The sequence below is a fragment of the Pseudochaenichthys georgianus genome, chromosome 10, assembly GCF_902827115.2.
Source record: "Pseudochaenichthys georgianus chromosome 10, fPseGeo1.2, whole genome shotgun sequence".
Lineage (NCBI taxonomy): Eukaryota > Metazoa > Chordata > Actinopteri > Perciformes > Channichthyidae > Pseudochaenichthys > Pseudochaenichthys georgianus.
In genome coordinates this window covers 33,869,616-33,892,686 of record NC_047512.1, presented here as the reverse complement: position 1 = coordinate 33,892,686, position 23,071 = coordinate 33,869,616, and the positions used below count along the sequence as shown (strand labels likewise).

Here is a 23,071-nt window from a genome sequence, read left to right as displayed (position 1 = left end):
GTTGCAACATGTAATTGTGAAATGAACATAATAATCAGACAAAAGTTTTAGTTTTCCGTCTCTGATAAAACCTGTGTGTGGAAATGTTTCTGCTGACTGCCAAGGCTAAGTGAACTCCAAATTGCAAAATGTATTGACGGAAAGCGGCACATGTTTTAAAATGCAAACTTCCCATGGCATAATTGACGGTTTATTCGAAAGTGTAAACCTTGAAAATATATCTTGCCAATTTAAATGATTCATTATTATATATTTAACATACCACACATATCTCATTAGCGTTAATTGTATAATAACAGTGACACATTGCCTTTATGTGTGCTTATGGTGAGGGTTCAAGAATACATTATTTTTCTATCCGTGGATGTTAATCATTGCCTTGGATCTTGAAGATGTATTGATCTGTTTTTTAGGAATAAATGCAGTCACGCTCAAGTTTAAAATCTGTGTTTCAAGGTCTGGCCTGTCCAATGGAAAGGGGAAATACTTCAGAGGAATACCGGATGGGATCGTGCTGCAGCCTCACCACAATCTCAATCAGGTACCCTACCAGTAAACAAACACACACACACACACACACTCTGTTTTTCTTGCTTCATACTTTGTCTGTTACCGTGTCGTGCAGATTTCTCGGGTAGCTGCAGATGACACCTACATGCTACCAGACCTTCTGCAGAAAACCTCCTCCTCCAGTCCTACCCACAATGCACTGGGCCAGGAGCAGCAAAGGCGTGAACTGAACTACTCGCAGTCCCCCACTGCCCCTCGATCCCCCACACACCAGGAACTACATGTGAGTATATAAGGAGGAGAGTGCAGTCAGAGAAACTCAAGTGTTTTAAATCAACACACTTAAAAGGTCCAGCGACTATGTTTACATGCACAGTATTATAATTGGTTGATACAATTCATGTACACAGCAAAATCAATTAGGATGTATTTAATTACGCCTGATTCTAAATGTATGGTTTTTATATCTAGAAATGTGGGATTATTCAGGTTTTAGGAGCATTCTTTGGACGCACATTTAGAATATGCAACTCAATCAGGGTTTTTCCTGCCGTGTGCGACACAGCCTCTACGCTTTACGGCCAACTCTGTGCATTTTGCACAAATTAACTAGGTGTCAATTTGCAAGGCTGGGGTGGTGATGTAAGCCCAAAATAAAAGCTCACGTTTATGGTCAGAAGGAGAAACCCACATACTAATAAAGACAATATTTGCATATAAGGAGGGTTATGAGTATGTGAACATTTCTCAACACCAACCTTTTAAACGACACGATTGCCGAAATATAATTGGAAGGCTTTATTCACTTTGAAGAATCATATTTTGATGCAAAGAAGCAAGAAGAAACTCCAGCTGTTATATTTTGATCATTATTATTATTATTATTATTATCGTGTACGGTTCCATGTAAACAGGAATATTAATTTGTATTTGCCATTTAAACAGCTTGTTGTTCTGTTGTGGTTAAGAGCTAAAGCTAAGTGTGTTGTCCATGTTAACTTAGTAAATGTAATCATAGTGCTCTAAAGTTTGAAAAGCAGCAAAAGATGTCTTATAATAAAAATAGGACTCTTTACATGGTCAAGACAAACCCTTTTGATGACAGCAGACTGAGTTACCTAAACAGAGAAGTGAAGATGTGTTGGGCATTGCACAGCCTTGTCTTAACAAAGGAGAAATATTTGACCAGTTGCATTTGTTAAATATGTCCACCAGAGGGAGGTGGTGGCACAGTTTAAGTTAATAGGTAGCACATTCAGAAAGGTCTCTCACAATAGTAATGACATCAAATAAGTTTAAAAGGAAACCTAAGTGTTAATGGTGATGCTGCAAAGTGATTGGCACTTGTCTATAAAGCTGTGATGTGTGTGTGTTATTCCATATGGAGCCAGAACCAAACCATGTGTTTTTCTTGTTGTTGTCCATCTTCAGGCCATCAGCAGTCCTACTGGTAAAAACACTTCCACGTCTTCCTCCTTCCTGTCATTCATCGATCCAAGATTGATCCCCATATCATCGCCACCCCAGAGCCCTGGTGAGGACACACACACACACACACACACACACACACACACACACACACACACACACACACACACACAGATCTGCATTCGTACATATGTATTAATATGTAAAGTAAATAAGGAAATTCAATTCATGCATTATCTTTCTTTCACTTTATTGAAGTAATTCACAAACACAACTTTTTTACTCTTACACACTTTACTCAGTTGACTACACAATGCATTGTCAACATTGATTTTGTTTCATTTCTCCCGATGTAGTGGGCACTAAGGGTGAGCTGGTCAAGAGGGAGAACCACAGGAAGGGCTCGGTGGTGAACGTGAACCCGACCAACATCCGACCGCAGAGCGACTCTCCAGAGATCAGGAAGTACAAGAAGAAGTTCAACACTGAGGTCCTCTGTGCTGGACTCTGGGGTTTGTCATTTTGTTGTAAACCTGTTAAGCCCTGGAGCCCCCCAACGTTTTTTGGGGGGCTTTGTGTCTCAGGGCTTCTTAACATTTATGAAACTATTAATGTGTAGCACCAGATTAACGGGAAGAATCTCAGCTAATTAAAGATATGAATCATTTTTACCAAAACAAACCACAAGTCTCATAAGAAGCGTCTAAATGACCCCTGAGCGAAGAAATGCAAACTGACTTTGGCACAGAACTCAAGATAAAGATACCCTTATTACTTATCGTAACTGCACATACAATATATCCGATTAAAGCTGAGACTTCACAGATTATATAGGTATAGTATCATCACTGAGCGATCCGAACTCGCGACAGGGGAAGCAAACACAGACATCACAACACGTACCTTTACGGAGCTTTTACGGGAGATCGTCTCACCGTAGCTGTCAATCTGATCAAAAGACGTGTTCAATGGCATTAAAACGAGAAAAAACGCGGCTGAATCGGTTAATCCATAGGTTAATAATGTGTCTGTCGCTTTGAAAAAATTATTTATAGTCCATAATTCCATTTTTATGTAAAAATCGGAGAAAAAAAGTTAGCTGCTAATGGTAGCCAACAGATTGTATGCAGCTTCCGGTTTTGGCCACGCGTTACTCTCACTCCTTATTTGGTAACCTGTTTGTGTGTGTAGAACTTCCCCTCGATTCCATTGGCTCTAGCGGTTATAAAGAGATTTCATTCATCAAAATCGACCTAGGGGGGCCAGAGATATGGAAAATCCACCCAAATTACCCCAGAAGTGTTTTTTTTGTTTTAAATCTCTCTAAAAAGGTAAAATGTCACTTGTTTTGCATCAATCTTGATACAGGGTACTTATTATATGTTGTACTTTGGATTCCTAAAGCTTTTAGTCTACCTTACCACCTCTTATCATCCAAGAGTAGTTTTCACTATAAGTAAAAAATTATTTTTGGACGGACACTATAATTTACAGTTTTTTACTATGTTCAATCTGAATTTTCTTTAAAATAAAAAACATCTATATTGATTCTGACTCTTCTACATCCAACTCACAGGTTTATCACTACTTTGAGAACAAAGATTATTAATGTAACCCTTTTAGAAGGGAAGATATGGTCATTTGTTCTGGGAATGTCATTTTCGAGCCTGAGACCTGAAAAACAGGCTCAGGCTTGAACAGGTTAAGTATACAGCATTTTTACGTGTCCATACTCCACATGTTTTGTATTGGTTATTTCCCCCAGCTTTACAGACACTGCAGATGATTGCATGTTGGTCGTAGGGTGTAATGTTTGTGTCTTCTGTTTGTCCTGCAGGTGTGAATCTGTTAGTGGGAACAGAGAACGGTCTGTGGCTGCTGGATCGCAGCGGGCAGGGGAAAGTCTACTCGCTCATCAGCAGACGGAGGTTTCAGCAGATGGATGTTTTGGAAGGACTCAATGTACTAATCACCATATCAGGTACATGTACTGTAGGTTAAAGTAACACAAAAACACTGACTCCGTCTTCATATACCTGCATTATTGCACTTAAGCTAATGGAGATTAGCTGTGCTTTTGACACATTTAAGAATTAACAGCAATAATATAAAATGAATTACTGATCAAGCATACCAGGCACAGGCACAGAAGCTTAAAATGTCAAAGGCCCACCTGGCCTTTACCAAACAAATAAACAAATCATAAACAGACTCAAATGACTTCAAATACAGATATAGAGACACAAAACGACAAACCAAAAGGACCAGAAGAAGACACCAACTCTGCAGGAAGAAGAAAAACACAAATGATCACAAAGAGACACAAAACCACTAAATAGAAACCTGAAATGCCTACAATGACACCCAAAAAACGAAAAGGGGCGTAACGTGCACATATCAATAATACAACAAACTATAAAGTCTGTGTCTTGCTCCTATGAAGGAGAGGTCGTGGGGCCTGTTGCACGTCTGCCAAGGGGATCATTTTCACAGTTATCTTTCAGCACCAACTACTGCTAATCCAATATGAGAGGTTTTTGCTTTCTTTTCAAATCTAATCTAATCAGGATTCACGTTCACCCTTCTGTCTATCTTGCGCTGTGTCTCCAGGTAAAAAGAACAAGCTCCGTCTGTACTACCTGTCCTGGTTGAGGAATAAAATCCTGCACAACGACCCAGAGGTGGAGAAGAGACAGGGCTGGACCTCAGTAGGTGACCTGGAGGGTTGTGTTCACTATAAAGTGGGTAAGTACACACTGCGAAGGGCATATTGAATGGTACTTTATATATCTTCCAAGCTACAGTTAAAATATACAGCACAAATGTATTATTTCGCACACTCTTTGAGAGAGACGTACAAAGTCAAAGAAATGAGGTATCAACTTGTTGAGGTATTTTTTCATCTTGTTTCTTCAGTGCGTTACGACAAGATTAAGTTCTTGGTGATTGCTTTGAAGAACGCAGTGGAGGTGTACGCCTGGGCCCCAAAACCCTACCACAAATTCATGGCCTTCAAGGTTTGTAACATTCAATTGAAATGCAAAATGTAACTTCTAAGTTGAAATTGTATAAGAATAGAGTCAGGAACAACGATGTAAGCAACATATACCATGCATACTACGGTGTAAGGTATACAATTGATCTCCTTGTATACTGGGGATACTGGATAGATGTAATGGCTTTAAATGCGGTACAGACTTCAGTGGTCAATAAATGGTAAACCCTCGATAACCAGATGGAGTTACATGCAAACTTCAACCTGCTCAGCCAGTATTCTAATTCCTTCAAATGTTGGACCCAAGTCGTATTAAAACCATCTCCAACAAGAGAACAATAGAGTGTTGCAGGAATGATTCATGAAGTCAGAAGATGTGCGGCACCTACTGGTTCTTTCATCTCAATGTCATTGTTTTTTTAAACTGTTTTGTTATTTAAAAGCACAATCACAAAATTATGAGTTTCTACTTTTAGTTCCACGACATTAAATACGTCACCAAATACCCCACTTCTGAGTTTTGAAGCTTTTAAGTGTCATACCAAACTGCATTTGCTAACAAGTGTCTCAATGAGGGTACTAAACATCATCCAGACAACCATTAGCAACCTTTAGCTTAGCACAATCCCATCTGCTTTTTGTTGAGGGAGCCCTTGTGATGCTAACATTCTGGTCTGCTTAGAAAAAGATGTCATCCCAGCACTCTATACAGTTGTCCTTTTATGTTTTCACTAGAATTTTGCACAATCTAGGTCAAACTCATTGATAGACATGGAAGAAACAAATAATAGGGTCACTTCCACAATCAGAAACATGCACATATATGTAGACATGACACATCCAGGCTATCAGAGTCACAGATCTCAGCAGAGCTGTGTCCCATTTATTGGTGTCCTTCGTGGCCTGAGCTACATTTTTTTTCAGAAAATGCCAAAAATAAACCATCTTGTGGAAGCATGACTATCTTAAGATTGCTATTATATGCTCATCACATTGTCACAGTCACTCCTAATTTATTAATGCAGCAGTTCCAGTCAGATAACTGTTGTCACATTTCATTTTTAAATGTATCATTAAAGGTTATGATTGTAATGGAATTTTAGATGTTTAGACTATCTGCACTGAGGTGTTTTGCTGTTGTTTTTGAGCATTTTTCTTTGTGTGAATGTCTATGCAGTCCTTCCGGTCGCTGCCTCAAAAGCCAATGTCTGTTGACCTGACAGTAGAGGAAGGCCAGAGGTTAAAGGTCATCTACGGCTCCCTCTCAGGTTTCCACGCCATTGACGTCGACTCTGGAACACCTTACGACCTCTACCTGCCTACACATGTAAGATAATATTTCTTATGATCAGTACATTTTCTTGTTTGTGCCATTATCAGTCTCAACATTTTTTTTACATTACATTGCATTTAGCTGACGCTTTTATCCAAAGCGACTTACAATAAGTGCGTTCGACCAACAAAATACAAACTTGAAGAAAACAGAATCATATAAGTACATCAGGTTTCATAGAGCAAAAACATTTCAAGTGCTACTCAACTGGCTTTAGGTAAGCCAGTCCTTTATTAGTATATAAGTGCTTTGTTAATAGTTCTATTGCTCGAAGTGGAGTCGAAAGAGATGAGTTTTCAGTCTGCGCCGGAAGGTGTGCAAGCTTTCTGCTGTCCTGATGTCAATGGGGAACTCATTCCACCATTTTGGAGCCAGGATAGCAAACCCACGTGTTTTTGCTGATGGGAACTTGGGTCCCCCTCGCAGCGAGGGTGCAGCGAGCCGTTTGGTTGATGCAGAGCGGAGTGCACGTGCTGGAGTGTACGGTTTAACCATGTCCTGGATGTAGGAAGGGCCAGATCCATTCGCAGCATGGTACGCAAGTACCATTGTCTTGAAGTGGATTCTAGCAGTTACCGGAAGCCAGTGGAGGGAGCGGAGGAGCGGCATGGTGTGAGAACATTTAGGAAGGTTGAAGACCAGACGAGCCGCTGCATTCTGGATGAGCTGCAGAGGTCGGATGGCACATACAGGTAGACCAGCCAGGAGGGAGTGGCAGTAGTCTAGGGCCCCTTCTCATTTCTCTAAGGGTTAGCAGCAGGCGGTTAGAGAAATGAGAACTCCTCTCCTCTGAGCGGTCATTTTAAAGAGACGTCCATTAATGATGACAGGAGGCACAGCAGCACTCTGTCTGATGGACAGATGTGTTCATGACCACTTATATATTTACTTTGATTCATTCACAGTGCGGTATAATGAGACAATAACAGGCTACAGATGCGGACACACACACACACACACATATATATATATATATATATGTATATGTTTATATATTTATATATATATATTAGGGCTGTCAAACGATTAAAAATTTTAATCAGATTAATCACAGCTTAAAAATGAATTAATCATGATTAATCACCATTCGAACTATGTCCAAAATATGCCATTTCTTTATGTATATTGTTGTGGGAATGGAAAGATAAATGAAAGCAGGCGGATATATCCATTTAACATACAGTATCTATGTTTATTATAACATTTTTCTGCATGTCAAAATGAAAGACAACCCACACACCTATCAATCATCAAACCGTGGGGTCTTACTTCATTACGTGTTGATTTCTATCAACGGGGGAGTACTTCAGGAAAGTCGACGGGGGGGGCGGCTAGTGGAGTACTTCGTGACCACAGAGCGTGAACGTTGTGATCAGCTGTTTTAGCGCAGTTCTCCAGTGAAGGGGGGAGTCTCCCTCCGCAGCCGGTTGGCGTAGTTTTGGCACAGTTCCGTTGTACAGACCGACGTTAACAGCAGCCCTGTCTGTGCACACGGAGACCGACTCTGTCGTCCGGTGATCTAACCGCCTTCTGGAAAAGCTTCACAAGTACGTCGGTACGCAAATGCGCTTTGTGACACAAGTGACGGTACGCATTTCAGATTACGCACATAACCTGCGTACCAGTTATGTGCACCCCTGTACCAGAGCCATATTATTACTATGATATGGCTCTGCCCTGTACTACAGCAAAAGTATTCTGCGTTGGGACTTCCTGCAACAACACCACGCCGTTATCAAAGATGTTCTATTGAGAAGACGATCACTACGTGACAAAAGTTTTCAAAACCGTGGCTACTGAAATCAATCTTACTAACTGCTGTCTGTGCAATTTACTCCGCGCGAGTTGGCAGACTTTATTTTGCTTACTTTAACATCATTTCTCATGGTGGGGCTAAGCCATTTCTTGGTATGGGTGCAGCCTACCCCAGCCATACCCTGGCGGTGCCACTGGTGGCACGTATGGGGCGGGCCATTCTGCACATGCGTTAAAGGGGAAAGGAAACACCAATTACAGTTATAATATTCCGGTAGTTTATTCATTTTACAATGGATATTGATCGTAATATTTATTGTATATGATATTACTCGCCAAAAGAAAATTAATTATCTGCCGGCCGGGTGGGGAATTCCGGGACCAGGCCGCCGCCATTAGGGGAGTCCCAAATGGTGACGTCACTGGCTGTGTTTTCGCTCCAGGTATCCATACACAACGTAGCAGATATGGCAGCGATGGAGGAATTTTGCAATGAGATCGACGTTTTGAACGATGAATTTGACTATTCGTCGGGAGATGACATTGATGTGGAAGCATCTACGGTTACCAGGCATCCCATGGCCTATGCTTATGAACCGATTCGGTCGAATAGAGTGGCATACGATCCGGAATAAAAAAAACACAATGCTAACAGTGAGCCTCTGAATTAGCCCCGAGCGAAAAATGCTAATCTATTACTGCACCGAAAATCACTCCTAGCTCCCTTATTACTTATCCTAGCCGCACATCCAACACATCGTTTATGATCGCAAGGAGACACAGAATCTAACGGTGCCCATCTCAACACTGGAAGATACAAACTCGCGAGGTTATCCACAAAAACGTACATCAAAACAAGTGGCGCTAGGTACTAACATACGCCAGGCTAACGGCTTACCTTCCTCATTGTCTGGTCTAAACTGGTCTTCAATGGCATTACAACGATAACAACGATGATGTAGTTAATCCATAGGTTAATATCCAATGGGGCTGTGTCCCCTTTGAAATGTTCTGATAATCTATAAGCAATACAACTGCAATTTCGTTATCTGCTGTCCGCTCTGTGCTCCGTGCGCTCTGGGTCCTGCAATACCATCCATCAATAGCAATACTAGCCTTTTTAGGGCTGTTTTCGACAGATGAGCGTGTGTATGCCAGTTTAATTAGTTGAGCTATAGAACACCCCCAATTCTCTATTGTACGTCATAATAATAGCTACCATTTAGTTTGGATGCGATTGCGTTAATTAATAAGGTCACACTGTGTCAATAAATACATGTGTGAGCTAGTAATCTGGTAGTGCTGCAATATTTACCTCTCTCTCGGCAGCTGAAGCAACTCGTTTGGTGGCTCGAACTTCACGTTTGTTGACACTGTCATTGTCTTGCGCGGCCGACGTGCTGGGACGGTCGGTGTTCCCGACTGCATACGTTGAGAAATCGAATATTGTGGGAACAGATCCTGGCTTCAAATCCAATGTTTTGTATTGAACCAGGCATCCAGACTGGACTTTGAGCAGCTTCTCATCCTTTAGTGGCAGCCTATGGAAATGTACTTCTTCCTTCTTTGTATAAAATCCATTTGTGCAGCCTGGGGCAATACAATAAACTCCTGACGACGACCGTTTTCTTGTAATGTAAACTACTGGTGCATTGCACGCCATGTTGTTTGTTATTGAGCTTTGGCCCAGGAAGCCGCACCCATACGGTGACGTCACTGGAAAAGTCCCGGAGCAATGGCAGCGCCCATGGTCATTAGGCACGTATTTCAAAAAGTAAATTCGCGTATCTCGATCGTTTACATTGGAAATAGACTAGATAAATACATTTCCTAATGGCAATATTGTCGCATGGAAAGCAGTTTGAAAAGTGTTTCCATTTCCCTTTAAATGCGTTAAATATTTTAACGCAATTAATTCAAAAAATTAATTACCGCCGTTAACGCGATAATTTTGACAGCACTAATATATATATATGTATATATATTTATATAAATATATATATAAATATATACATATATATATATATTTATATATATATATATATATATATATATATACATGTTTGCGCAGCTGGAATTGAGCGAGACAAGCTCTGAAAGCTTTCACTCTTTCCGCTGACAAGCGAGCTGAAAAGGGCACCGAGTTCAGGCGTAAACCCAGGAAGAGTATAGTCTGTGCTGGGCACAACATGCTCTTCTCTGTGTTTATTATGAAACCCAGGTTGAGCAGGTGCTTTACGAGGACATTTGTCTGCGTAACAGCCTCCTGCTCCGACTGTGCGAGAAGCAGCCAGTCGTCCAGGTAGGTCGCCAGGCGAATACCCTGTTGTCTTAACGGGGCTATCGCGGCTTCCGTACATCGTACAAACACTCTTGGACTGAGAGACAGGCCGAAGGGAAGTACTCTGTATTCGTAACAGATCCCCTGAAATGCGAACCTCAGATATTTCCTGTGTGGATAATATACTGGGATGTGGAAATACGCATCTTTCAGGTCGACTGATGTAAACCAGTCAGCTTGTCGCACGAGACGCAGCAGAGATGTGTGAGTGAGCATTCTGAATTTGTATCTTTTTAGATATCTGTTCAGAACCCTCAAATCCAGTATTGGCCGAATTCCGTTCCCTCCTCGTTTGGGAACGAGGAAATACTTGGAATAAAAGCCACGCTGACTCTGCTCGGCAGGTACAATAGATATAGCCCTCTTTTCTAGAAGTAAGAGGATCTCTCTCTCTAGAATATGGGCTGACTCTCCCCGGGCTTGTGAATACAAAATGCCCGAGAAACGAGGGGGGGTGACAGCGAATTGGAGTCTGTAACCCCGTGTTACTGTCTTGAAAACCCAAGCAGATGTTGTGAGCATCTTCCACTGTGTGCTCCTTAGAGCCAGCGGAGATGTCACATCTCTTACCCTCTGAGACTCTATTTGTTGTGTTATGGGGCCCTCTAGTGTCTGAACACGGTGGTACCCCATTTCAACAATCCCAACCGGCACTGCGCACGCGCGTGGCGGTGGCTTCACGGACCCGTCAATAATCCGCCTCTTGAGAGATGCCGTAGCTGCTCAAAAGGGGAAGGATTGGCGGGCTGTCCATTACAGCTCTAGCCGGCACTGCGCATGCGCGTGACGGTGGAGCCTTCACGACCCCAGCCGGCACTGCGCATGCGCGTGACGGTAGTGCCCTTAAAGCCCCAACTGGCACTGCGCATGCGCGTGGCGGTGGTGCCTTCACAGACCCGTTTATTATCCGCCTTTTGAGAGAGGCCGTAGCTGCTCTCAGAAGGGGATTTATAGTTAACGGACTGTTTATTGTTTTTCTTTCCATTTTTTTGAGCTGCGCCCTTGGTCGAAGCCTGGATGCGTCAGCGGAAAATGGTTTATTCAAACAACAAAGATGTGACATGTGTTTTATGCGGACTTGAGGATGACGTTGAGGCATCTCTCGAGGCAGCGGGAACACGTTTCGAGCCGGGGAAAGAACTTCCAGCTCTGTCACAGAGGGGAAAAGGAGGGGCTGTCATGCCGCTCGCTTCTTCCTCCTCGACTGCTGGCCGAAATTCTGGGTTGGTTGCGCCTGGGCTGCAGCCGGAACCGGAGATTTTCTAGGCCAACTCGCCCTCGTCTCCTGCCTGGGCTCGGGACTCGGGGTGGACTGCGACCTCTGCTGACCTGGTACTTTAAACCTAGCAGGGTTCGGAGCAGCTTGGGCGAAGGACCGCTGTTGCGAAGGGCCGCTGTTGCGAAGGCAGCGGCTGGACCCTTCGAGGGAGACAGAGGTGGAGGGCCTCGTCTTCCTTCTTTTTCGAAGGCATGGAAGCGAGAGCGGAGCCGAAAATCCCCTCAGGAACGATGGGCATATCAAGCACATCTTCCTTTTCCCGGTCCGGGAGGTTGGTGAGGTTGAGCCATCTAGCTCTTTCCTGCACCATCATGATCCCCATTACCTTGCCCGTGGCCTGGACGGCGCAGCGTTGGACACGGAGACAAATGTCTGTGACCGCGGCTATCTTGTCCAGAGTGGCCGGTCCAGAATTGCTCGACAGATCCTCACAGAGCTCCGCTTGGTACGCGGTTAGCATCGAGGAAACGTTCAGAGCCCTGGCGGACAATGCTGCGGTTTTGTAGGACCGTTCAGTCATGGTCGACTGGAATCGGTCCGCCTTCGCTGGCAGTGTGGGGTTCCTGCTTGGTGACGGGCCCATCCTCGGTAGGAGGTGGGTTGCCACCAGCGGTTCCATAGGCGGTATGCGGAGCAGGCCGAGCCCCTCCATACCGTCACAGTCAAGGGAGGAGGCACCCTGGATTGGGGCCTTGTTGCTAAAGGGCCGGTCTCTCCACGAGACCGACACCTCATCCAACATCTCCGGGAAGACCGGAAGGAGTTGCCTCTTTGTCCTCGTTGTTTGGGAAAAATGTTTTCCCTCGTAACGGGACCTGGAGGTCTCCTTGGCCACTTCGGGCCACGGGATGTCTAGCCTGGCCGCAGCGCGCTGACACACGGCTTGCAGGTCCATGCTTAGACAGGGCGAAGCTGGTGTGCTATCGCCCGGGAGAGCAGCCATCGCTCCCGGCTTTGCAGCCTGAGCTGGTGACACAAAGATGTCGTCTTCTTGCTCGTCCGAATCAGACAGGAGGAACTCAGAGGCATCCTCTTCGTCCTCCATGTAATCCAATTCTAGGACATCCTCCGCGGGTGAAACCATGTTGAGGTCCAGCCGGGAGCCCCAGCTTGGTATAGCGTGGGGCCCCGTTCCCGCGTCTTTTGCCGCCACCGGGTCCCGGCCTGATATGGCGTGGGAATCCGGTTCCGCGGCTGCCGCAGTTGATGAGCCCCAGACCGTAAAGGTGAGGGACTCAGTCTCTGCGGCGGACGCCCCCGTCGCGTCTTGATTGCCAGCCGGCCAATCAATGGACATGAGGGGATCCTGTCCCGACAGGCTAGCTTGTCGTGCTAACCGTCGGCGGAGGCTCTTCATGGTGAGGCGGGCACTCTTCATGGTGAGGCGGGCACAATGCCCGCACGAGCCGGGGTTGTCAATAGCCTCCTGGGCGTGTTCCAGCCCGAGGCAGGACGAGCAGACCTGGTGTGAGTCTGTGCCTGATATCTTCAACCCGCAGCCACAGAGTCGAGCCTCCGAGTCCCTGACTCCTCTGGTGTGAGGGAGAGAGGCGTCCATCTCGTTCGCCGCGAGGCGTGGAGAGGACCCGCTCTTAACAGGTACGTCGAGAAAAAAGTGTTACCAATCTGTCTTTAATCCGGAGAAAAAACGGCAGTGTGGGTCTTTTTTCTCAAAGAATATTACCTGGTGTGGTAATATTCTTTTAATCCTTTTCTCCTCCGTGAGAAGAGAAAAGAAAAAACGTCCTCGCTACCGTGGTGTCGGCAGTGAGGGAAAAACACAAGCTAGCAACGGGTGTGTTGCTAACTTGAAAGTCAAAAATCTTACCTTAATTCCAGAGGAAGAACGGCGAGGTTGACTATAATACTAACTGGTGTGTTAGTACCATACTCTTCTGCAAGGCAGAATAGGGTAGCCGGCTAACGCCCGTCGACCGAAATTAGCTTTTGGTTCAGTCTGTGGACTGTTATGCTAGCCCGGCTACCATTAGAGATGTGCTCTGAAGCGAGAAGAGGTGTTTGAATGACGCATGCGTCGTGGCGCAGGCTACTTATAGGGGGTGATTTCCCCTGACGTTGACGTCAAGATCACCAGCCAATCAGGATTGGCGTAATGAGATTGATGCTTCTGTTTGCTCCGCGATGAGGCGCATCCCATAGTGAGACATTGAACGGAGTGTTATGAATGAGAACACAATGTTACTCACACAATTCTAGAAGTCACCAGTTGTTATCCTGTCAAAATCGAGTTGCACACTGGCAGGTCAGTGATCAGGATGAGATTTAAATACAGTTTCTGGGGGGGAAGTGGCCGCAGATCAGAGCTGATGGGCCTCAATCGAGACTGGCGTCTATGTCACGTGATCTTCACATTTCTCCCTGCAGAAAAAAAAAACATGGCCGAACTTCGTTTTATTCTCGGTGTAAAATGCCTATTTTAAAGTTAGTTTGGCCATTAAAATGCGTTTTGATGTCATTTGATACGAGAAATATGAGTTGTTATTTCAGACAAAGTAGTTACACGTTGAAATATGTTTTATTAAAGCACTATAGAGAGGTTCAGACACATACCAAAACATGTCAAGTTTCTCCAAGGCTGAGAACACATACAGCCTGTAGCCTACTCCTTAATAAAAACTGATTTTTAACAGAGTTTATGTATGTGTGATCATACTGTGTGACCTGCTTGTATGTACTTACACAATAGGTGTACTGTTCTCTCTGTGTTGTACTGTCTCAGTGTGAACATAGATTAAACAGCCAGCCAAACTCTTTTGAGAGCCAGGGAATGAGCAGCCATGCTCCTTTATTGACTTATTTGCAGTCCACTGACATTCAAACAGAGTGAAAAGTTACATGCAAATATAACATACACAGATTAACACATAGGACCGCTAAATGTAAACAAGGTAAATATAGCTAATGCTAGCTGTGCAATAAGCATGTATACAGGCTAGTATGGCTAATGTATGGCTAACGCTAGCGTGTATGCTAACGCTAGCCAGTATGCTAATGCTAGCACGAATGCTAACACATTATCTGATCGAGTTTAAACCATGGTTTAAACTAGGGATGGGAACGATTAAACGAATATTCGAAATGATTCAGGTATTCGACTATGAGAATATGAGTTATGAATATTTTTATTGTAATTTTTTTTTTTTAGGAGGGGTGCCTAAGTTGATTACATAATTATCAAATGGAATAATTCAATGTATACGACTGTGCCATAGCTCAATGTGTTAGGTCTAAAGGTGTGTTTTGCTCCGCTCACCGGTCCCTCACAGCCCGCGGCTTCAAAGAGATAGCGTTCTAAAATGCTTAATAACTTTTTAACCGCTAATCCTATCCATCTGATTTAAAAAGTGAGGTAAAGCGACGATTCTAGGCTTTTCGCTGGTATCACTCTATACATCCATGGTATCACTATGTCCTTTTCCGGGATTCAGAGGCTCCGACGTGATCGGGGCAACCCCCCTGCAAAATGAACCATGGTAGACCATGGTCTACCATGATACTGTGACCATCATGGTATTTTGTGGTCAATCATGGTCTACCATGGTAGACCATGATTGACCACAAAATACCATGATTTAACCATGGTATAACCATGGTCTACCATGGACATAAACCATGGTCCACCAGTACCATGGACATAAACCATGGTCCACCAGACTGGAAATAATATAAATTAATACAAGCTTTTCAATAGTTTCAAGCATTTAATTTTAAAATATTTGTATAGATCATGTTAATTGCACTTAATTTCATCTACAGTACACTCATTAAATGCTCATTAAACAGTTGGTGAAAGTGTAAAGACTATTTTATATACATTCATCAGGTGACGGTGCCTGCATGAGCCTCATTAGAATGATTGTCGACCATGGTTTCTGTAGACCATGGTTTCTTGAGACCATGGTTCAAATATTCAAATGACTGACCTTGGTTGACCATGGTTTCTGGAGTTGACATTGTGACCATGGTAGACCATGGTTTCTTCCCCATGGTACTGTGACCATGGCAGGCTGACCATGGTTGACATTGTGACCATGGTAGGCTGACCATGGTTGACCATGGTAGACCATGGTTTCTTCCCCATGGTACTGTGACCATCATGGTATTTTGTGGTCAACCATGGTATTACCATGGTTGGCAATGGAATACCATGGTGACCATGGTCAACCATGGTTACGTTTCGCAGGGGTACGTCATCACATTGTACAGCCTTGATTCGTCAAGGAGACCCACGCAGCCCCTCCGTCTGAGCCAAACAGCAAAGGGTTTAGACCCTAAGTCCCACCCCCCTGTGTCCGGATAGTTTTAAAATGTAAAGGTCCAGGCAAACCTCTGCCCATGCTACCATCTTCTCGACCAATCAACATAGGTTGCTGTGTATTTTTTTGGCGGCGGGAGATAAGCAATGAGAAACAGAGAGATGAGAGAGTAAGACTAAAGAGTAATTTTGCCAGCGTAAGCGAAATAAATACAAAACTAAATATCTAGATACAGTCACACACACATACACATACATACATACATATACACACACATCCCAAGACAAATTGAAACCAACATGTCAAAACGGCGTTACACTACGGAAGAAGCCCTAGAATTGATTTTGTCCGGCGGACCGCTTAGCGATGTGGATTCCCGAAGCTGACAGCTGGCGTGATGAGGAGGAGTACGATCACGGGATTGATCCCTTCGAAGATAAAAAGTGAGTAGCTTTGCTTATTTCTTATTGTTTGTGTCCCATTTAGCGGTTGCTATTTCTGTATAACGCCGTAAATAATTAGTCCTAGTATTTATAATGCACGGCCATTTGCCGTAATTGTGTCATAAAGTGAAGTCCTGAGCTCAAGATTCACTATCAATAGAGGCTATTATTTATTTTCAGTAATAAAAACGGCAAGCAATACCTTTCATGTATTGCCTCATTCCGCTTGCCCTCTTTGGTTGTTTGTTATAAGGTCTAATGTTATTATATTCATTGCATTACAATTCAGTTACTGATTCAATCAACTAGTAATGTTAGCAGAGGGATAAAGTGTGTATCAAATCAAAAGTTGAGACTGTGTTTAGAAAATAGATAGGATGACACTGGAGAAATAAAAGCAATAAAGGAAATAAAATAAATTCAGACATTTATATCTGTATATTTTCCTCCCTTTTATTTTAGTCCAGAGGATGAGAGAGGGGACGCACAAGCCACTGTCCCCATCAGTAGGCCTCCTTCAAACAGAGAGGGAAAATAATGTGGCCAGGAGGGTGCAGCATCCAGAAAAAAGGCCAAACCAGACCGTACCTCAATGCCAGCCCCCCTGACAGTGAAAGGGAGAGGAAGAGGAAAAGGGGAAAAAACATCTCTAACCCCAGAAGAGCCAGGAGCTTTTTGGAACGGACCCGAGGTGCCAGATACTGCCCAACAACTACCACACTTTAGCCCGAAAAAAGCCCCTGGAGTCCAAGGTTTTGTTGGTGTGGAGTATACTCCTGCACAAATATTTAGAAATGTTTGCAACAACCAAGCTTTAAATATCATCTGCAAGAACACAAACAAAAATGCTGAAAAGGAGCAGGCTAAGGGGAAAAAGTTCCTCATGTATGTCGGCCTTATGATGTTCATGGCACTTCTAAAACTGCCAAAAGTAAGAGACTACTGGAGGAAGGGATCACACCTAAGTGTTCTCTTTCCTGCTTCTGTCATGACAAGAGACAGGTTCATGGCAATCAGCAGAGCTGTACACTTGAGCGACCCAGACCACGATTTGGCAACTGACCAGAAAAAGGAAACCCCAGAGATGGCTCAGAGAGAAGGAGCTTTTGTTTGCGAAGTGGATGGATACGAGAGAGGTGTCAGTGTGCTCTACAATACACCAAACCTTCAATGGAGACACTGTCACCAGGAACGTGTATGCTAAGGAAACAGGGAGATGGGAAAAAGAAAACATCATGGCACCTCGTTGTGTGGTTGAATATAATAAATACATGGGTGGGGACTGGAGGACTTGTCTGACCAGCTCATCCAATACTATTCAGTGCACAAGAGGTCCAACAGGTGGTACAGGGCACTGCTGTACCACGTTATAGACATTGCTGCAACCAACAGCTATATTCTGCACAAGGAGATGTGCTCTGTCCTCAGGGTCAGTGGCCATGTCCCACGCCCAGTTCATGGAGGAGCAGCTTTGTGCCACCCAGAGGGGCACAGTGCTTGCCAGAGTCAATGTCCGGTGCAGACGAGGAGGAGGAGGAGGAGGAAGAGGGAATTGACTCATTTGCGAGACGGAGGTCAGGAGACAAGGTCGGCGAAAATGTGTGCTCTGCAAAAAACGTTCCATCTGGAAATGTGTGCGGTGTGATGTGACACTGTGTCTTGTGGCTCACAGAAATTGCTTCAGCAAGTGGCATAGCAGCCGCATGTAAAACCTTAAGACTTTCGATTGACTGAATCAAGTCTGATTGTAATTTAATGTAAATAATAAAAAAAATGTTGATACATTTCCTTTGCTCTTTGTATATTTTTCTAATATTTTGTTTATAATTTGAAGTTAATTTGCTCTTTGTACATTTGCACTTACTATATATTTCTAGCTCTTTGTTTGTAGTTTGAAGATAATTTGCACTTTCTATATATAAAAATCTCAACTAATGGCCTATTACTTGTAGAATATGGTCATGTAGAATAAGGCATTAATAAGTGTTTTATAATGACTAATAAAGAGCCAATATACTGCTAATATGCATGTTAATTAACAACTAGTTGATGATGAATTTGTGTACCTTAATATAAAGTGTTACCGTGTGACTATATGTTTCTTAAACATTGTTATTTTACCATGAACACCAACTGAAGGTGTTTGCCCTCACACTTTGTATGAATGAGCTTTATCGCTCACAGCTGTCTGACAGCAATAAAATCTCCTCGCGGCCGCACAAAAAAAGGCACGGTAAAGCCTAAGTAGAGCAGATAATGTGGCTGTATTTTGTTGTCTTGTTTATTTTCAAGCTGTAGGGTGCCCACATCTTTTATTTATTTTTTATAAGCGGAAACTTGTTTTGCTGTGAATTTACGGACAATTAAAATGTTAAAATCAGTGTAGTATATGTTTTCGTTTAGAGTTTTGTAGTAGAGCTTCCATGCTGACATCTAAAAAGGATATAAAGCCCAATTACTAATGGTATACATACCCCAGCTGCCTACACCACCAGTCTATAAATACAATATGACGCACTGCAGAATATATTTTTCATTTCCTCTCTTCAGTTAGTCTCAGAAATAATAGGCAAATGCTTGAATAGGAGGCTTGGCTGCATCCACAGGCAAAACATGTCAAACAATCCAACAACATTATGATATGTGTTGGTAATATTTGTGAAATGCATTTATATAACTCAACCTTCATTGAGTTACAATGACTTATGGAAGTCTGTAAAGTGTTTTGCATCTCCAAAGTTAATTTGCCTCTCTAAATGTGAACAAATCGCCCACTGCTGGTCCCATTAGACACCGATAAGGGATTTGTTCTCTCTGTATGTGGGCATGTACATCTCACTGTAGCCTCCGGTGAGTCATATTCTGACACATCCGGTTAAATATGTTCAGAAAGAACTAGAGGGTTTAGGTTCAAGATGAAGAAAGTGTAAAAACTTAAGAAATACAAATATTTTCTTTAGCCTGGTTTGCATACAGTAATAAATGAAAAGTGCATTTCTAAGGTTATGTACAGTATTTGTTTTGTTGTTTCATATACGGTCTGTGCACTGTGCATACACATGGTGTTGACTGAGTGGCTGCACCAGGCTTCTCCAGTTTCTATGGTTTAATGAATTATTCAAATTCATCTTTTAATCACTTTGTGATAATGTGTCCATGAAGCCAATACCCACTTTGAATATTTGCCATGGTTTAAGAAAAACAGAGTTCAACCTGATGACTTGTGTTTCTGAATAATACATAAAAGATTGGAGTGAGCACTAAGACAATGTGTAGGCCACATATTAGTCTAATATGCCTTTATATCTGAAAGTAAAGTAGTGGATGTCTTTGTGAAATACTTTTTAAATATTCCATATACGACGATATTGAAGTTCTCCTACGATAATGCTCTTATAAAAAAAATATATATACAAAATGATCCTTAAAAAGAAAGCTAAAAACAGAGACACACATCTAAATATGTGCGTTTATATTTGTTGCGCTTGCGGAAGCCTTTTTGATCTGGGGTTGATCGCTCACCGTGGTGGGAGTTTTGGTCCAGCTGCTCTTTTTGGTTATGGTTTGTTGCAGAATTGCGTATTCTGTTGGATAGTGAGTTTTAAGGATAGAGATTTGTGGTGTTTCCATCCTAAGACCTACTTGGTTATTGCATCTCTTACAAATCACTGTTAACATTCTTGTCAAATTGGTCCATTGCTAATAAGAGTGGACTTGTTTTCTGCTGTAATGAAGGCTACGTGGTTGATTGTGTTCAGCATCACACATATGCTAGTTTCTTGCTTTTTGCTAGCATATGTTAACGTTGTAACCGTTGGCTACGCTACAACAATGCTGTATGGCATAGACAAAGCAAGGGAAAGAGAGAGATTGAATAAAGAGCTAAAGAGAACCAAATATTTGTCTGTAATCGGGGCCTCGTAAGGACCATATTTTCAGCCAACCTTTAATCACGTTGGACGATAATCTAGTAGGCTAGCTTCTTGCTAACTTGCTAGCATAGCTCTTACTTGTTTTGATAAGCTACAGTACAACATTGCAGTAGAACATAGACAAAGCAAGGGAAAGAAAGGGACGAAATATCCAATAATATTCATAAAAGATGTCTCATAATAATAAAATGTATTTCTGATATTGTTGACACGTAAGCAACTGAACGATAATCTTGTCATATCGCCCAAATCTCATCTGCACCGTTAGCTACTTTTTCTATTGTGAATTGTATCGCCCTCTCAGTCTCCCATTCATGTTCTCAACCCTTTTCTCACAAACCCACGCACACACACACTTCCCCAGCGAACATGGATGTGTGCCACTTTCTATAAGCATGGGGAGTTGGAGCTGGAAGGGGGAAAAGAGACAGACTTACTAAAAGAGAAATAAGCTCTAAAAAATACTCCACCCCTGTCCTCCTTCTCTTGCCATCATTAACTGTGTGTCCTGTTGAGTTTCTTCCTCACTGCTCCTCTGCTGTTTAAAGCCAGTGTGCACACAGCTCTCTACCACACCGGTGCCTTATACTGCTGCGATTTATTCTCAGCTCTACAGCCTGGCTTCTTCTTCTCTCTTACACACACAGTCAAGCTTACAACACACACACTCTCCATCATCCTCAATTCACTTTCTCTGAGTATTCTTGAGGACACGTCACACTCCCGGGCTTTCTTCACAGCTGTGCATCCTTATTTGTATTTCACTTTTGCAAACAAGGCAACACTCGCCCACTTAAATTATCCCACACACACACACCAGCATCTTCCACTGCTGCTTGCAAACTATGTAACAATGCTGATTCCGAGGCAGAGGATTAAGATAGCGCTGTGTCTCTGGATGCCTGTTCTGATGCTCAGGATCGTAGTGGCTCACACTCTGGTAACGTATGAGGCGCAGTCTCGTGAACTATGTTTACCTGCTTTTTGTAACATGCCAAAACCGTGCTTAACTATTTCTGTGCTGTGTTTGCTGCAGGCATCCCCTCTCTCTTCAGATATGCGCTTTTGTGAGATACGGGTTTCTGGTGGTTACAGATCTTGTTTCTGAACTACCTGAATAAATGATACTGAACTGGTTAAAACGAAAATAAACGTATTGGGGGTTGTTTCAAAAACATTTATTTTAGTTGAGTGCAGCAGTTGTGCTTTCATGCAAACAACTAGTTAAATTATACTGTCAATAAATTTTTCCTATTAATAAAAACTGTGTTTATTTTTATTCTGCTAGTTTTGGCTTGAACATGAACATGTCCGATGTGTTGTGTCCTTAACACGCAGTTGTTCATCAACATCTCTCAAATATTTAAAGTTTGATTTTAAAGTGTCCTTTCATTTAAAGAAACATCTGTCCTGCTCAATATCATCGACATTTATTTTCAATTTACCTTTGTGCTTCAGTTAGGGTCTTAAAATGTTTTTGAATTGATCTAATATTATATTATGATGAACCACATATCACTCTTTTTCATCTGTTTATCAACTGTATCATGTTGAATTTCAGGAAAATCCAATCAGTCTGGTTTTTTTTAAAAGACATTTTTGAATCATTTTCATTCATCTCTAACTTAAGTGGGTTTTATTAGTTTATGAAATGAACCTTATTTTTTCCCTTCGCTATTGAAAGATATAGTCAGATAACATCTGAATAACGTAAATATGACTTTAATGTCAACAGTTTGAACATAATGTTCAGTTCAGAGAGATATTTATTGTATGAATAAGTGTCCATCAATGAGATCAACTTTTTTGGTTTATATAACTTTAAGTGATTTAATCACAAAGTAGTCTTCTTTAAACAATGGTCTCAATAGTATCTAATGTGTGTGTTTGTCTCATAGATCCAGGGCTCCATCCGTCCCCATGCCATCATCATCCTGCCGAACAGCGCCGGGACGGAGGTTCTGGTTTGTTACGAAGACGAGGGCGTCTACATCGACACCTACGGACGCATCACCAAGGATACGGTGCTGCAGTGGGGGGAGATGCCTGCGTCTGTCGGTGAGTTTTACTCACACACACACACACACACACACACACACACACACACACACACACACACACACACACATCATTACAAGGATTGAAACATGCTCTTCAGTTACGGCTGGATGTGTTTTCAGTGGTTTGCTTTCTGAATAACGGACTTCAGGTCAGCAGATTCCCTGAGCGCTGAGAGCCGACCCTGAACCAGTTTCTGTGAGGACAGATTTGGGACACATGGGCTAAAAATAAGATGCTAGTGATTCTGTGTGTGTCTGTGCTGGTGTAGGGAATGACTTCACTCACATACACACTAGGTTCAGGCGATATGGTAAAACTCTTCAACTGGCCAACAATCGGCAAATTGATGCAGGCAGGTTTGAATAGAGTTGGATGAATGAAAAACAACCGTTGATTTGTTTGTGTCATTGATGGTCCGCTACAAAATATGTTATTCACCATGTCCGTTCTTTTCGACCTTCGCTGTGCAGCCCAAAATGTGTCACCATACTGATCTTAAGTTACGTTACCATACATGTCATTTTATTCCACGTGACTCACATCCACGTGACTCACACCATAGACATCCCCACAGGAGCAATTCATGCTCCCGTGTCTTGCTATAATTGCTGTTTTGTTACCAACTACAGTCCCGTTGGTGGCGTATGCACCTCTCACTTGTTTGCCATGAATAAGACGAAAAAGATAAGTAGATGTTTTGTGTGGGGTCATTTGCTT

At 42.8% G+C, this 23,071-nt stretch overlaps 1 protein-coding gene across 3 annotated transcripts in view; it reads left to right on the top strand.

Moving 5' to 3' along the window:
- Window positions 1–23,071, top strand: part of LOC117453843 (mitogen-activated protein kinase kinase kinase kinase 4) — a 130,560-nt gene that overhangs the window by 102,022 nt on the left and 5,467 nt on the right. For all 3 annotated transcript variants that reach the window (XM_034092858.1, XM_034092857.1, XM_034092856.1), the window contains 9 exons: window positions 457–541; window positions 626–793; window positions 1,942–2,044; window positions 2,295–2,450; window positions 3,776–3,919; window positions 4,549–4,683; window positions 4,855–4,955; window positions 6,111–6,260; window positions 22,192–22,351. In XM_034092858.1, the coding sequence (XP_033948749.1) occupies window positions 457–541; window positions 626–793; window positions 1,942–2,044; window positions 2,295–2,450; window positions 3,776–3,919; window positions 4,549–4,683; window positions 4,855–4,955; window positions 6,111–6,260; window positions 22,192–22,351 (1,202 nt within the window). The remainder of the gene's footprint in view (window positions 1–456; window positions 542–625; window positions 794–1,941; window positions 2,045–2,294; window positions 2,451–3,775; window positions 3,920–4,548; window positions 4,684–4,854; window positions 4,956–6,110; window positions 6,261–22,191; window positions 22,352–23,071) is intronic.